At 39.7% G+C, this 13,921-nt stretch overlaps 1 protein-coding gene across 2 annotated transcripts in view; it reads right to left on the reverse strand.

The window, feature by feature from the left end:
- Positions 1-550: 550 nt before the first annotated feature.
- Positions 551-13,921, reverse strand: part of KLF12 (KLF transcription factor 12) — a 240,326-nt gene continuing 226,955 nt past the window's right edge. For both annotated transcript variants that reach the window (XM_059493350.1, XM_059493349.1), the window contains one exon: positions 551-9,747. In XM_059493350.1, coding sequence (XP_059349333.1) covers positions 9,566-9,747 — 182 coding nt within the window. In that variant the 3' untranslated portion in view covers positions 551-9,565. The remainder of the gene's footprint in view (positions 9,748-13,921) is intronic.

Genomic DNA, 13,921 nt, shown 5'->3' on the forward strand with positions numbered 1-13,921 from the left:
AGGTCTCAGAGTGTCCCTAGGAGCAATTGCAAATACCAGCTCTCTTCAACCAGGTATGAACTTGCAATTTCCAGAGTGGCACTGCCCTCGTCCAGCAGCTGTTCCTTCACTTCAGGGGCATACAGTGGACAAACCTGGCTGCACCATCACCTTACACATGCTGCACATCAACTGCACCAGCCTCCCCACACACAGGGAAAGGAGAGGGGCAGAAGTAAAGATCTCCCCTTTTAAAGTACTTGGGGAATTCAGATCATATAGTAATGAAAAATATTTTTATATCACCCCAGGACATTTTTGTTTATACTGTTGAGTGCTATTTTATTTGCTCCAGCTTTGCCACAGATGCACAAATTCTGTAAAAGGAGAAAGAATGTCTTCTCTCTATGGTGACTTTTAAAAAATCAGAAAGGCAAGAAAAATCCATTTCTTAAGTAAACATTCCATTAAAAAAATCACTATATGTTTATAGAAAACAAAGATTTAATTTAAAAAAGTTAGTATCTAGGTATTCCAGAAGCTTTGAGTCATCCACAGTAATAATTAGGGGTTTGTTCCATACAAAATGCTTTATTTAACCTTCATGCCTCCATTCAGATAATTGTACAAATGCATACATTTAAAGGTTTAAACTCTATTTCAATTCACAGCTCAATTCATAGGAAAGTTGAATACAGAAAAGCAATGCACCAACAAAATATGTCTGAGACACCATTTAAAACGATAACACTTGTTCATTTAAATCTTTGAGAATAGAGTGGAATAATCATCCTCTGACAGAATTTCATTAGGGGACTCCCTTTACATTATCATAGGGCAAAAATCACCTTTTTACAGTAAGAGGAAAAAAAGCTCTGAGTATATTTACAATACATACACTATACATAAATACAAGAACAACACTTACATAATATTAATAAACTTATAACATAGGCATTGCCTAAACACTACATAGTATATAAATGCAGAGGAAACTATTGGGAAATTAGATCTTCAGAAGTTTACTTTAAGTTTTGAAGAAAAGTAATTTTTGTATTTAAAAGCTCTTGAAAAAAAGGCAAAAGAAAGTCTAAAAAACTAGTATGTTTGCCTGCTAGCACTGGTATTTTTATTCCTTTTAAATGTAGGAGCTCTATTGACACTACTATCTCTATGGGGTTACTGATAATGGCCCTCCCTTTTCCATCTTATCTAGGAAAAAGACTGAGGTGCTGTACACACTAATTCCATTGCTGTGAAGCTTCAGTCCCAAATTAATCGCTTGGTAAACTACGGGATGTTTTTGTATTTTTACACAGGAGGATCAAATGAACGCTCACTGGTACATACAACAGTAATGACCTGATTAGAAGGAACAATTTGGGGCCAAATACAATCCCATCCTTAGGTTTTCATTCAAATAACACCATGGGGGAATTTGCTTCATCCATAAGTAACTTGGCCAAGAATGATATTTTTCAGTATTGTTTTTTCCTGAACACAGCTGAAAGAACTTTCTGATTTAATGGTATTTTTGACCCCACATGTTGATAGCAGTGTCCAAATCTCTCTTTCCCTTGATGTGTATGAAATGCATGTGCCTGTGTGTGGGTTGAAGGTCTTAAGGCTGATGGTACATGAAACTTTAAGTAATTCATTACTATCTCTGTGTATATTCTACAAATGTGCAAATGGCAAATATAACGTGGTAAGGACAGACAGAAGGTCAGGAGAGCATATTGTGTAGGTGTTCAGTGAAGAACTTACATTACCAAGGAAGCCATGTATAGGACAATCAGGAGAGAAATAAACCATGCGGGTTTTTTTAACATGGGAATGTGGCGGTGAAAAAGTCTGAAACCAGAAATGACAATAACAGCTCTGAATCGTGAAAAATGTTAGTTCAGCCATGAAGATTTGGCTCAAGCTGTCTTTCCAAAGCTCTTTTATACCTAGAAAGGCAGGGAGAGGGAGAAAAGTGGTATCTGAACCTATTTGTGTATTTCATGGTTGATGCTTATGACAATCCATCAAAGCCATTGCCTGTGGTCCCGTATCAGACACTGAATTCATGTTTTTATATGCTGAGGTCACAGCAGAGCAAGGTTTAGTCAGCCAATGTCTGAACCACCTTTTCTTTTGCTTCTGAGAGCACCTTGGCTCACTGAAACTTCTGACTCTGAATTGGGAAAGATGTTGCAGTTCATTCATATGGACAATAGGATCTCAAGTAATTTTTTGTATTCTTGTTTTTGTAATAGCTAAAATTCACATGCCTAGTTTTGTTTCTCTGGAGGAGTGGAAAACTCTGTCTTGAATAATGTAAAAGTTACCACAAGGGCAACTATTTCATAATTCAAAGTCAGTGAACAAGAGCTGCTATAGAATAATGCTTGCAAAGCAAAAAAAAAAAAAAAACCAAACCAAAAAACCAAACAAAAAACCAAAAACCCCAAACCCAAATAAAACACAAAAGCCCAAAAGAAGTGAAATCAAAAACAAAACAGACTAAAAAAACAAATAAAAAAAAGAAGAATCCTTACTCAGAGTTTGCTTTTTAGAATGAAGGGGAAAAAAACCTGTCTCATTTTGGGATGGTGAAGACAAGGTGCCTTTTCCTACTGAACAACTAACACATGCAGGGTGGAATCAGCCAAGCCTTCCAACATAGCAGCTTTCTAAGGGTGCCCCCTCGCAGGGTTGTTGCTCCAGAACAAAGAACAGAACACTCCTCTCCAAGAAGGGCTCAGGTACTGGGTAAGAAACTAAATTCCTTTGTCCTTCTGATGACACATTCCCTGGTGCTCTCCTGAAATCCCCAGCATGAGTTGTATTCTTTTATGTGCTTAATATCTGGAGATAAGCTCAGGACAGCAAAATAAGTATAAGCATGTTCTGAGGGGATTATTTCTGCCAGTGGTTAACATCTACATTTGTTACTGAACAAGCAACCTTGTTATGCAATTAACTCATGTGCATGAATACATTTGTTACATGTGTGTCCACGCGCACCTTTTTTTTGGGGGGGGTTTGTTTTTGGACCTTCACTTTCATCTGTGTATGAGCCTCAGTGAGACTCCAGCAGTACTCACTGATGGCAGCAGAAGTCTAAACAAAATGCAGGATTTCTCAAATACAAAATTATGCCTGGATAAATGACAGGTACAAATTCAGAGGATGGAAAGCAATCTTCCTTGGCAAAGGCATCAGGACAACCAGTTACATTTTGATTTCCAATAAATTAATTTTTAAAAATAGAAGAAGCATGAGGGCTGGCATTACACTGCTATTTTAAGAATCCATTAGCAGTAGTTAATATTTACAAAAAAACTGAGAAAAATAAGAGTGCAAGAGTTACAGCTGGCCATTTTCTGGTAAGATCAATTAGTCTACTGATGCAAATGTTTAGGCCACTCAATATAAAAATCTCCATACTTCATTTTAGGAATATCAACTTCTTTTTTGCTATTCAAATAGTCTCTAGAGAGACAGTCCCTAATTTTTCACTCATTTGTCCCCAGAAGAAAGCGAAGTGATATATTTTGTCCACTCATGAAGTCAACCAAGATGATATTAAATACTATGAGCATTACATGATGAAGAGAAAGGAGACATAAGGTGAACTCTAATGTTTCCAGAGTTCAATGCAGAGGATTTTTCAAGAGAATCCCTGTTCTTTCATATTCCCTAAAAAAAAAAGCTCCATTGGGCTTATTGCTGGTTTTGGATTACTTCACTAGAGAATACCCTGGATACACGGGCATATCCAACATAAATTGGGAAGAAATCCCCTAAAACACTGCTCTGACAACAACTTCCAATCACACCTACTGAGAATCGGTACAGCTACGAGTCATTTGTAAACTAAGATTAATTTTCTTCTTACAAATATATGACAGATGTTATCTGAGAAAATAACTAAAACCTCTAACACAGTATCTCAACATGTGAACATACAAATGGCACTTTGTGTTTGTTTCTGTGCTGCATTATTGTTCTCCAAGTAAAATTTCATTTTCACCTTACTGTTAACAGAATCCCATTATGTTATTGCTGTGTAAAAGTATAGGAACATCCCATCAGTTCTAATTACAGGCACTTTCAGTTTCTGTTTCACCTCTAAAATAGATTTCAGGCTATCTCACTGAAGTGTATGTGTATTTTAAATGTCAGAACTGTCCTGCTACAATGGATACTCTTGACATGTTACTGCACCTAGAAGACTAAACTCCCCTGGAATCAGCAAAAAGCAGCTGCCTATTTCAGCTCTGCAGCCTTTAATCAGGATGCACTGCAGTTGGGGAAATACAAGAAGAAAATAAAATCATATGAGTGTTTGCCATTCCTGTATCTGCAGTTCATTGTAAAATGCCAGAAGGAAAAAAGAAATCACAAACCGACAAACCTTTCATATGGTTTTCATTTTGTTTAAATGTTTTTTTCCTTTATTCAAAGACATTGAGCATTGACTTATTGACACGGAAGGACTCAGTATAACTTTGCTATATCACACACCATCTGCAAAACAGCAAAGAAGTAGCCACTCCATTTTGCAGAGAAAACACACTCTGATAAAACAGAACAATTTACTTCTTGAGTCTTGTGTTTCAGCTTTGCAAGGCATTATCCTAGCAGTCTTCCAATGAAAACTGAAGGTAAGGATTGTTTAAAAACGTATTTCATTTCAGCTATTTAACACCCCACGTAAAACTGTGAGTTTGAAAATACTTTTCCATTATCACATGTATTACAGAATATTTTAACTGTTACAAGTATAGTAAAATACTTTCAAGTTACTTTGATTTCTAAAGATGCAGTATCCTTACAGTTACATTTTTATGCCAAAACCTGATTTATTGTGGAGAATTTAAGCCTTTTCAATGTTCCAGTGGGCATTACTTCATAAGCATACATTACATACCAACTGCTACACTATAGCAAAACTGTGAAAATACAACAATTTCTTTGTGCAATTCTCCAGTCATGTACAGGGAAAGGCATAACACAATAACATGAGCTGGTGTCTTAAGGTAGTATTTTCTGTAGCAGAGTTTACTTAAAATTCCTCCTTTTCTGTTCTTTTTTGGGTTTTTTTCCTATATTTTAATTTTAAATAAACTTGTTTATTACCTGCACATGGGTAGAAACACTTGGAAGTTCTGGGGATCATATGCATGAGTGTAAGGATGAGCATGTGGGAGCAGCATGGATTTCCTGAACGACCTTAAGACTTGACTGCTGTGGAAGACACAGTTTCACACAATGACCTTTCCAAACTCAAATTCAAACTAAAAAGTAAGTGGGATATTGTTAGTCACACCTAGTCTGATTTTGAAGTATCCACCTTCAATAAAGGGGGAAGAGATTTTTTACATTAAACAGCATTTATTACCAGAATTTAAATTTATAAATGGCAACTAGAATACATTTTCAATGTGGCTAATGGAAAAAGAGGCTTATGATCACTGTTATTCTCATTATTAAAGGGGAGAAAGGCTGTCCAGCTATTTGTCCATGCTCTGCACTGCAAGTTTACCCGAACATCAACATCACTGATGTAATTTTCAACACTGTTAATTTTGTTATACGTTACTCCAGCAAATAATCATATATACAAGTCAGTCTAAATCTATTAAATTAATTATGCAAGCATGACAGAGAATAAGGAATACTCCATCTTCATCCTCAAGTAAAAACTGCTGTTGCAACGAGCCAATTTTACAGTGCTGAATATAAGGGGTGCTCAAAAAAATAATGACACAATTAAAAATTTTAAAAGTTTAGTATCAAAGCTGTTTGCTCATTACATTTTCCTAAAATTCTGGCTCCTGAGGTTTCCTGACAAATTCATTTAGAACTTTTGAAAATACATGAAATCTGACACTTCATGGCCCAATTTCCCTTGCAAGCTGTAACATGCAATGCCATGGCATGGTGGATTGAAATCTCTTGTCTTTCTGAAGGAATGGGACACTGTATGTTTGTGTATCCCAGCTGCTCAATTAAGATGGTCCTAGTGGATCATGTCAGGATGAGATCTGGTATTTCTGCAGGCTACACATGATGTAAGCCTTCACCACAGCCATGAAATGTTACAGACCTGTGGTGGGGTACCAGGATTTTTGAGGAAACTACCCCGGAGCAATTGCCCATGGTCTTTGCACGAGCACAAAAACTTGGCAGGTCAGAACCACAGCCAATAAAGACAAAGACACACTGAGGATCTGGGGGACATCAGCTCCACATTCAAACACCCCCATCCTCCCAAGTAACTTCTCTTAAAATACTTTGGAAAGGGACAAAACCCAGAAAACAACCCCAGGGAGTAACTGGGACCAAAGCCTGCAGGTGCTGGTATGAATGAGAACCTTATCAAGAACCATACTGTGTATCTGAAACCCAGGGGTGGACTACAGCTGGTTGTGCAATTCATCTACAGGTAACAGCAGCATGAGAAGCCCTTGCACATGTGCTGAAAGGCTGAGGATGTACTGGGAAATAACAAAATTTAGCACACGCTCCCTTCACCTTTTGGCTTCATTCTCCTACCATTGACACACTCTGTGCCTGTGTCCCTCAGCATTACTGCTGCTTTAACCCTCTATCACTTTGGGGTTCTTTGAATAAAACCAGACCCTCTTTCTGTTGCAGTGGTTCCAATTCATATTTTAACAGGCAACCAGCTGAAAAGCCAGGGATTCACACAGACCAAAGCCAGGGATTCACACAAACCAACCTCGGCCTTGGGAGATGAGCCTCTCCAGGGTCTGTTATACACACACTCTTCCACAGGGCATTTCAAAGCTGAACACTAAAATTAAAGGCCTCTCAATTTCTCTTGCAGTTTCTCTGTCTTCATTGACAACAGAGGAAGCCTAAAGAGGAGCACTGATCTCTCCCAACTGCACCCTGCAACTGATGTCTGAGAGTAACATCACATCCTCCTGTATGCTAGCAGAATGCCCAGCAGGACTTTCTGCTCAAGCAAACTTAGCTTTCTACGAGAGGAAAAAAAACCCACCCACAGATCCTGAAAGGAATTCTGTATGCCATTGGTTCTTCAACTGGATTACTACTATTCAAATAATTAATTGGTAAATTATTCTTGGGCAAGAAAAGAATTTTATCAAGGAATCCTACCTGACCTGACTTCTTTCCCTAAATGCCAACAATGACAAATGCATTTAAGGGGATGATACTGAAGTACACAAAAACCAGACCTCAGATATAATCCATTAAGCACCTCACATACAATACTTTGACAACCAGTTTTTTAAATCAACAGTAGCAATGCTGCTCATGAAGACACAGTTCTGCTGCCCTGCAATGCCTCATGGTCTATCCAGAAGCCCTGCTCTGTCCCTGATTTGGAGATGGAGTCTAGAATGTCGTCAAATTTGGTGGAAGTAGATCACCAACATGGTCAATGGGAATTGACAGAGGCATTTTTCCCATAACAGATGTGAATAATTTGTGTTGAGTTTCTCTGCTGCTGACTGGGCAGTGGAAAGCCTGAGCTTTTTGTAAGTTCTTTCAGAGACTTGATAAACTATCCATACTGGGGAATATTAAGGATATTAAAGACAATCAAACTCTGGATCTTGTGAATGCTTTTATAAAGTATAATCCCAGTCATATTAATCCTCAATTAACTGTAATTGCTTTTGTATCTGTATGGTTACTCTGTGTTGTTTTTTCTTAAAGATTACCTTGATTCCAGAATCGCAACATTACTACATTTACTGCAGGAATTTAATATTAACTGATATGGTCAAACATTTAAAAACAAACAAGTGGCATCACAAATTTAATCTGGAATTCCTGGAACAAAATATTCATAATTAAATGCATTGCAATAGACCTTTATGTTTACATCTTTCATCTCTAAGCTATGAAAATCTCAACACCTAGAAAATATTGCCAAGCCTCCCCTTTGTCAAATTTAGCTGAATAGGCAGATCCTTCTGAGGAAAGAAAACAGAAAAACACTATTCTGTTTGCATGAATAACTGATGACTAAGAATTTCTCTCTTTCCTACATAATTCAATTAATACAAATTGGTTTGCAATTACAGGGCTGTATGGGAATGATCAAGAATTTCCTTTTATTTAATCTGAAAAGGCTTGGGTTGAAAATCGAAGCAGAGGCAGCCACTGGTACCCATACAGAAGTCCATTTAGATCATACTAGACAGCTGGCAAAATCTTGTTATTCCCTAACTCTCAGGGAGAACTCTAGTGTCTTGCAGAGCACAACTGCATATTTCTCTGTCCTACTTACAGTTCATCCACTACCTCCTCAACAATCAACTCTTTCCTTTATCTTTCCTGCTTTCCAGACACCAGTATTATGTTAACAGAAATAAAAATACTTAAATGTGGCGCCTAGCAGGTCAGTGAAACCAGCAAAAAGATTAATTTAAATGCTTAAATCTTACATGCTGTTTCTGCATACCCCCCACTTCTGTTGGTGTGGAGTAAATTATTGTCACAAGAGCCATTTTATTCATTATTGCTTTTTCTCTGCAAGAGATGCAGCCGTTTCTTCTCTGTTTTGTTTTGATGATGCATTCAATTCCATCTCAGGAATGGCTATACCACTAACCTTGGTACCAGCAAGTACAAGATCTGACTATTTCCTTGGGTTCAAATAATGGTTGTGGGGAAGAGGATACCTGCATGAAAGAAAACAGCACACTGAGAATAGGGTAGTTGTTTTTAAGTGGGCTCTTTCTATACAAATCAGAAAATGGATCTAAATAATTCCATGGTAAAATAGAGATACTTAATATGGTATTTCAGCACAGATGCTGCTGCCCTTTGCTTATTTTACAGACTTCAACAACGACAACAACGAAATAAAAGAAGGAAAAAAAACATAAAAGAAAAAAGTTAAATGGCTGGTGTCCTCTGGGGCATAATGACAAGTTGTGGTATGATATTAAAATGCCACCATCATTATTGCAAAAGTCTGATCAAGCAAACCTCCAGCTCCGGCAGCGGGACCTCTCCAGCAGAATCTTCTTGCCTACTCACACGCAGCTTGCCTTTAGTATGGCTCCGGTGCAGTGCTGACACCGGCCAGATGGTATTGAAAACAAGGGGAAAAGATGGCATCATACAGATCTAGCGGTCTTCTCTCATCATCATCATCATCATCACTATCATCATTGTCATCATCATCATCAGTTCATGGTATCTATACTCCAACCAGCAGCGATTTTTCAGGAACAAAATGTCTGGCAGCTGAGAAAACATACAAGCTATAAACATTTTTTGTCAAAGGATGCAGCATGTAAAATAATGCCCATTCCTGTAGCATCTCGGCTGCTATTTCCCAGGTGATTGTGATGACACTTTCAGGGGGTAGCCATGCTGAGGGGCAGACAGAGTTAACTTCAGATGGCGAGGAGAAGAGTGGCACTTCTTTTCCTGCTTTTTTTGAATTTCTGTTATTATTTTTCGTTACAGACATCAGGGAAAGCCCTGCCTGTTAACACTGTAGAGGGGGATTCAGCCCTGCTGAATTCACTGTGGGTAGTTAAGAGACCCAGCTCTTAAACTCAGCTGGAACAGGTAGCATTTCTCAAACCAGCATGTGCCTGCGGCGGTGGAGCGCCAAGTGATCCGAGCGGGAGAAGCTGCGGTCACAGTCTGCACACTTGAATGGCTTCACTCCCGTGTGCTTGCGGTAATGCCTCGTCAGTTCATCGGATCGAGCAAACTTCCAGGTGCAGCCTTCCCAGGTACATTTGTAGGGTTTTTCTCCTGGGAGAAACAAAAGAAAGAGGGGAAGGGGGAAAAACAGGTTGTGACTTTCCCCTTGTTGCCATTAATCCCCACAATCCAATCTGCACGCTTCCCGTGAACACGCACTGCCTAGGGGTTGCTTTAGGCGAAATTACACAATTATGATGAGGTACTGGATCTGCTGAATATAAGGAAAAAAGCCTTGAGATTCATCATTCCTGTGGCATTCACATGACCGAGAAAATCAACAGGATTAAGGCAATAATATAGATCCTACCTTGCAGGGGTGATGTGAGTTTTAACATCAGGACAGAGGGCTGTGCAATTATTCTCATATTTACCAAACAAGTTTGCAACCCTCATCCTGTCAGGCTGCACTTTCTCCCCAGCTGACCAGATTACCTGATATTTCTGCAATTTACCATGTGCTGACACAGACTTCCCATTATTCTACGATGTTTATGAAGGTTTTTGATTATTTGTGTAAACAGCATTCCGAGACATTTCTTAGTAAGCTGGTAAAAATCAACTACAATTTCCCAATGAAACATAAAAATTCAGTCTGCAAAACCTCCTCTTTATTTACTGCACTTACTTGCAGTAAAAATAATTTTGCATAAGATGTGTACAATTTTTAAATGTACTTAGCCATGGGACTTGCACAACACTCTTCATAAATTTCCATTTACTTTAGTGAGCTCAGACTTGGGCTAATGTAGATTTTTGGAAAATCCCACCATCTTGCTTTACATTTAAGAGTACGAATGATGTTGAATCATGTCAGAGGAGAAGATTAATGCAGCCAAACTAGATTTTGTGCTTGCATAAAGCATAAACTGTTTAAAATCCCATTTTAGCCATGTTTTTAGTCTATACTTTGTGACTTCTATCACTCACCTTCAGCATCTATAGAAATGCTCTCAGCAGTTACCTTGATCCCATAGTTCAGCATAAACCCAAACTGAGGAAAGGAAACTGTGTGAGATCCGTATTTATCTTCCTTTTGTGTGTCTAAAATTTTACTTCCTATTCTGAAACCAGGTAATCACAACCTGGACAACAAAAGGGCATCTCTGCAACAACTGTTTCCTTTGTTAGGCACAATCATTCTTCAGTTATTTATTATCTCATATGAATCAGGAGCAGCTTGCAAGGAACTATTTCAATTATATGAACCACTGACGCAACACTCGCCTTTTCGTAGGCAGAACCTCCCTCCTTATTGACTCTTCAAAAGTCAATAAATGCTTTGCAGAGAGCCCTTGGTTTCAAAAGAAAATTCCCAAGTAAGAGTATCATCACAAAGTTCAAACAGCCCTGAAAAATCCAGCTGAAATGGCCTCTGTAAGGAAACGGAGTGCTGTACAGACACCAGCATGTCATGTCAGCGAGGTTGTCAGCAACATTTGAGCTCCTTGGGTTGGTACCTTCTGTGCACCATCTGGGCTGTGCTGAAGTTTTGATGTCAGATGGGGGTGGGAAACAGTTGCTGTGAGGAGAACCCAGCAATCAGGGCTCTGACCACAACCTGTAGTTGCACCAGCAGCAGCTCAGCCCAGATAATTTTGTTCTCTCCAGCCAAGCACAGAGCACCAAACAGTGCTCATTGCCACTGGGTGGCCACAGTGCTGGGCACCTCAAATCCAGCAGCTGCTGCAAGCTGGACAGGCAGGCACAAGCTACATGGCAGATGGTGGGATGCACACTCTTGCCAATGACACAATCCTACAAAACGCACTCAAATTTGCCACCAAACTGTCTTACATAGATATTCATGCCACAACAGTTGGTGCAGAGCACTGTACAAATATAGCAGTACCCTCATCCAACTTGGCAGGTTGATTCCAAGGCTCCCATCATACCACATCAATGTTTTCTAAGTGCAGTGCTTGTCCTGCCCATCCCTCAACACACTTCAACTTTTGTTCACCAGATACCACCTCAGTTGGCTTCTTCGGCCACAGACACTTTCAGACAACAAATATTTCTTAGGCTCTGGATTCTTACTTACAAGCATCTGAAATTCCAAACATATTCAGGGATGGAGACTCAACTACTTCATTGGACAACCAGGGTGAGGAATTTCTTCCTAATATCCAATCTAAACCTACCTTGGTACACCCTTGGTGTAACTGGAGCCCACTTCCTTTTGTCCTATCACTTATTATCTGGGAGAAAAGACTGACCCACACCTTGCAACAACTTCCTTTCCAGTATTTGTAGAAAGCAAAAAGGTTCCCCTGACCCTCTCTTTCTCCAGACTGAGGAACCCTACTTCTCTCAGCTATTCCTCGTAAGATTTGTGTCCACACCTTTCACCAGCTCCACTGTCCTTCTCTGGACACACTCCAGCAGATCAATGTCCTTCTTTTAGTGAGAAAGACAAAATTCAACACAGGATTCAAGGTGTGGCCTCACCAGTGTCAAGTGCAGGGGCACAATCACTGCCCTGGCCCTGCTGGCCACACTCTTGCTGACACAGGCCAGGCCTGGCCTTACTTGGTGATTTTCTTTTGAAACCAAGAGCTCACTGCAAAGCATTTATTGACTTTTGAAGAGATGCAAGAAGGGAGGTTCTGCCTACAATTGGCGTTCTCAGCAGCTGTTGATCAGCATCCCCAGATCCTTTTCTAATGGGCAGCTTTCCAGCCCTTTGCCCAGCCTGGGGATGTTGTGACCCAAGTGCAGGATCCAGCACTCAGTCTTGTTGACTCTCACACAAGTGGCCTCAGCACATTGATCCAGCCTGTCCAGATTCCTCTGCAGAGCTTTCTCACCCTCCAGCATATCAACACTTCCCAATTTGGTGTCATCTGCAAACTTACTAAGGGTGCACTTGATCCCTTTGTCCAGATCACTAATAATGATATTAAAGATATCCATCAAGTCCTTCCCCTTCTTATACAGAATTCTAGATCTTCCCTCCCTCAGCAGAAAACAGAGAACTCAATGCAGAAAGTGATGGTTTGCACAAGAAATACCAGAAAGAGTTTTTTTTAGTTCATCCATTAAAACAATACCATTTCAGGTAAGAAATGAGTCAGGTGACAGAAGGATATGAGTGCAGATCACACAGCTGGAGTTCCCACACGTTGCTTCCAGCATCCCTCCTCAGTGAGTCCTGCCTACCCAGCCCTCATGAAGTTATGTGAAAGAGACAGGACTGACGACATTCCTTGCAAGGTATTTACTCCACTGAAGGAGAATCACTCTTACAAGCTCAACCTAAGAGAACCTCTTGTTGTTTTCAATTAAATATATACATTTAGTGTAAGAAAGAAAAAAACAGCCAAAGAAGTGTTACTGTGAAGATATTCACTCACAAGCACCTTAAAAAGGCCGCTGTAAAGACAACTGTGAAAGATGATTGTTCATTAAGGTTTATCAACATTTTACACAAGTCTAATTTTTAGGGAAAGAACAGTACTACTGCTTTTCTCTTAAAACAGCTACATTAATCTGTGCACGCTCAAGTGCTAGAAAAAAAATTCCTTCATATACTAACTCTTAACCTTTTGCTTGGTGTCATCCCAGACATGACGACTAACCACTGGGTTTGTCAAAACCAGAAAACCCAAGAGTTCAAATGACGGAGAAAGGACCAGCAGGAGCAGAATTGCTACAAGCTGAGAAGTTGGTGTCAGCTATCCCACACCAGCTTTGCCTGATGAGAGCTTGAGCACTTATGGCTGAAATCCTCAGTGTAACCAACAGAGAAGAGCTGGGCCTCAGCAGGCCAACCCAGAGAGCAGTGTGTGAGAAGGTGGACAAAACTGGAAAAACTTAATTGCAGTGCATATCTATCTATCTATCTATCTATCTATCTATCTATCTATCTATCTATCTATCTATCTATCTATCTATCTATATCTGCACTTCAAGACTGGATTGCAGTGGAGTTGAAATCAAACACTCAACCATTCTGACTCAGACACTTCTGTCTCCCTGCGAACACTTGAGTTTAAGTGTTTAAGAAACTCTTGGGCCTAAAGTATGGGCACATTTTGACTCCTCGTGCACCCAGACACTCAAATTCTCATTCAGCTTTAAGGAGCAAATGCAGGCTGTGTGAGTTTTGCCTGGGGTGGTGGAAACACAGGAATGAAGGAGTCAAAACAGTAGACAGTTTTGGGAAATTGGAAGCAAGAAGAGCTGCAGAAAGAGACTAAAAACATGTGGCAATTAGGAAGAG

The sequence above is a fragment of the Ammospiza nelsoni genome, chromosome 2 (genome assembly GCF_027579445.1).
Source record: "Ammospiza nelsoni isolate bAmmNel1 chromosome 2, bAmmNel1.pri, whole genome shotgun sequence".
Taxonomy (NCBI): domain Eukaryota; kingdom Metazoa; phylum Chordata; class Aves; order Passeriformes; family Passerellidae; genus Ammospiza; species Ammospiza nelsoni.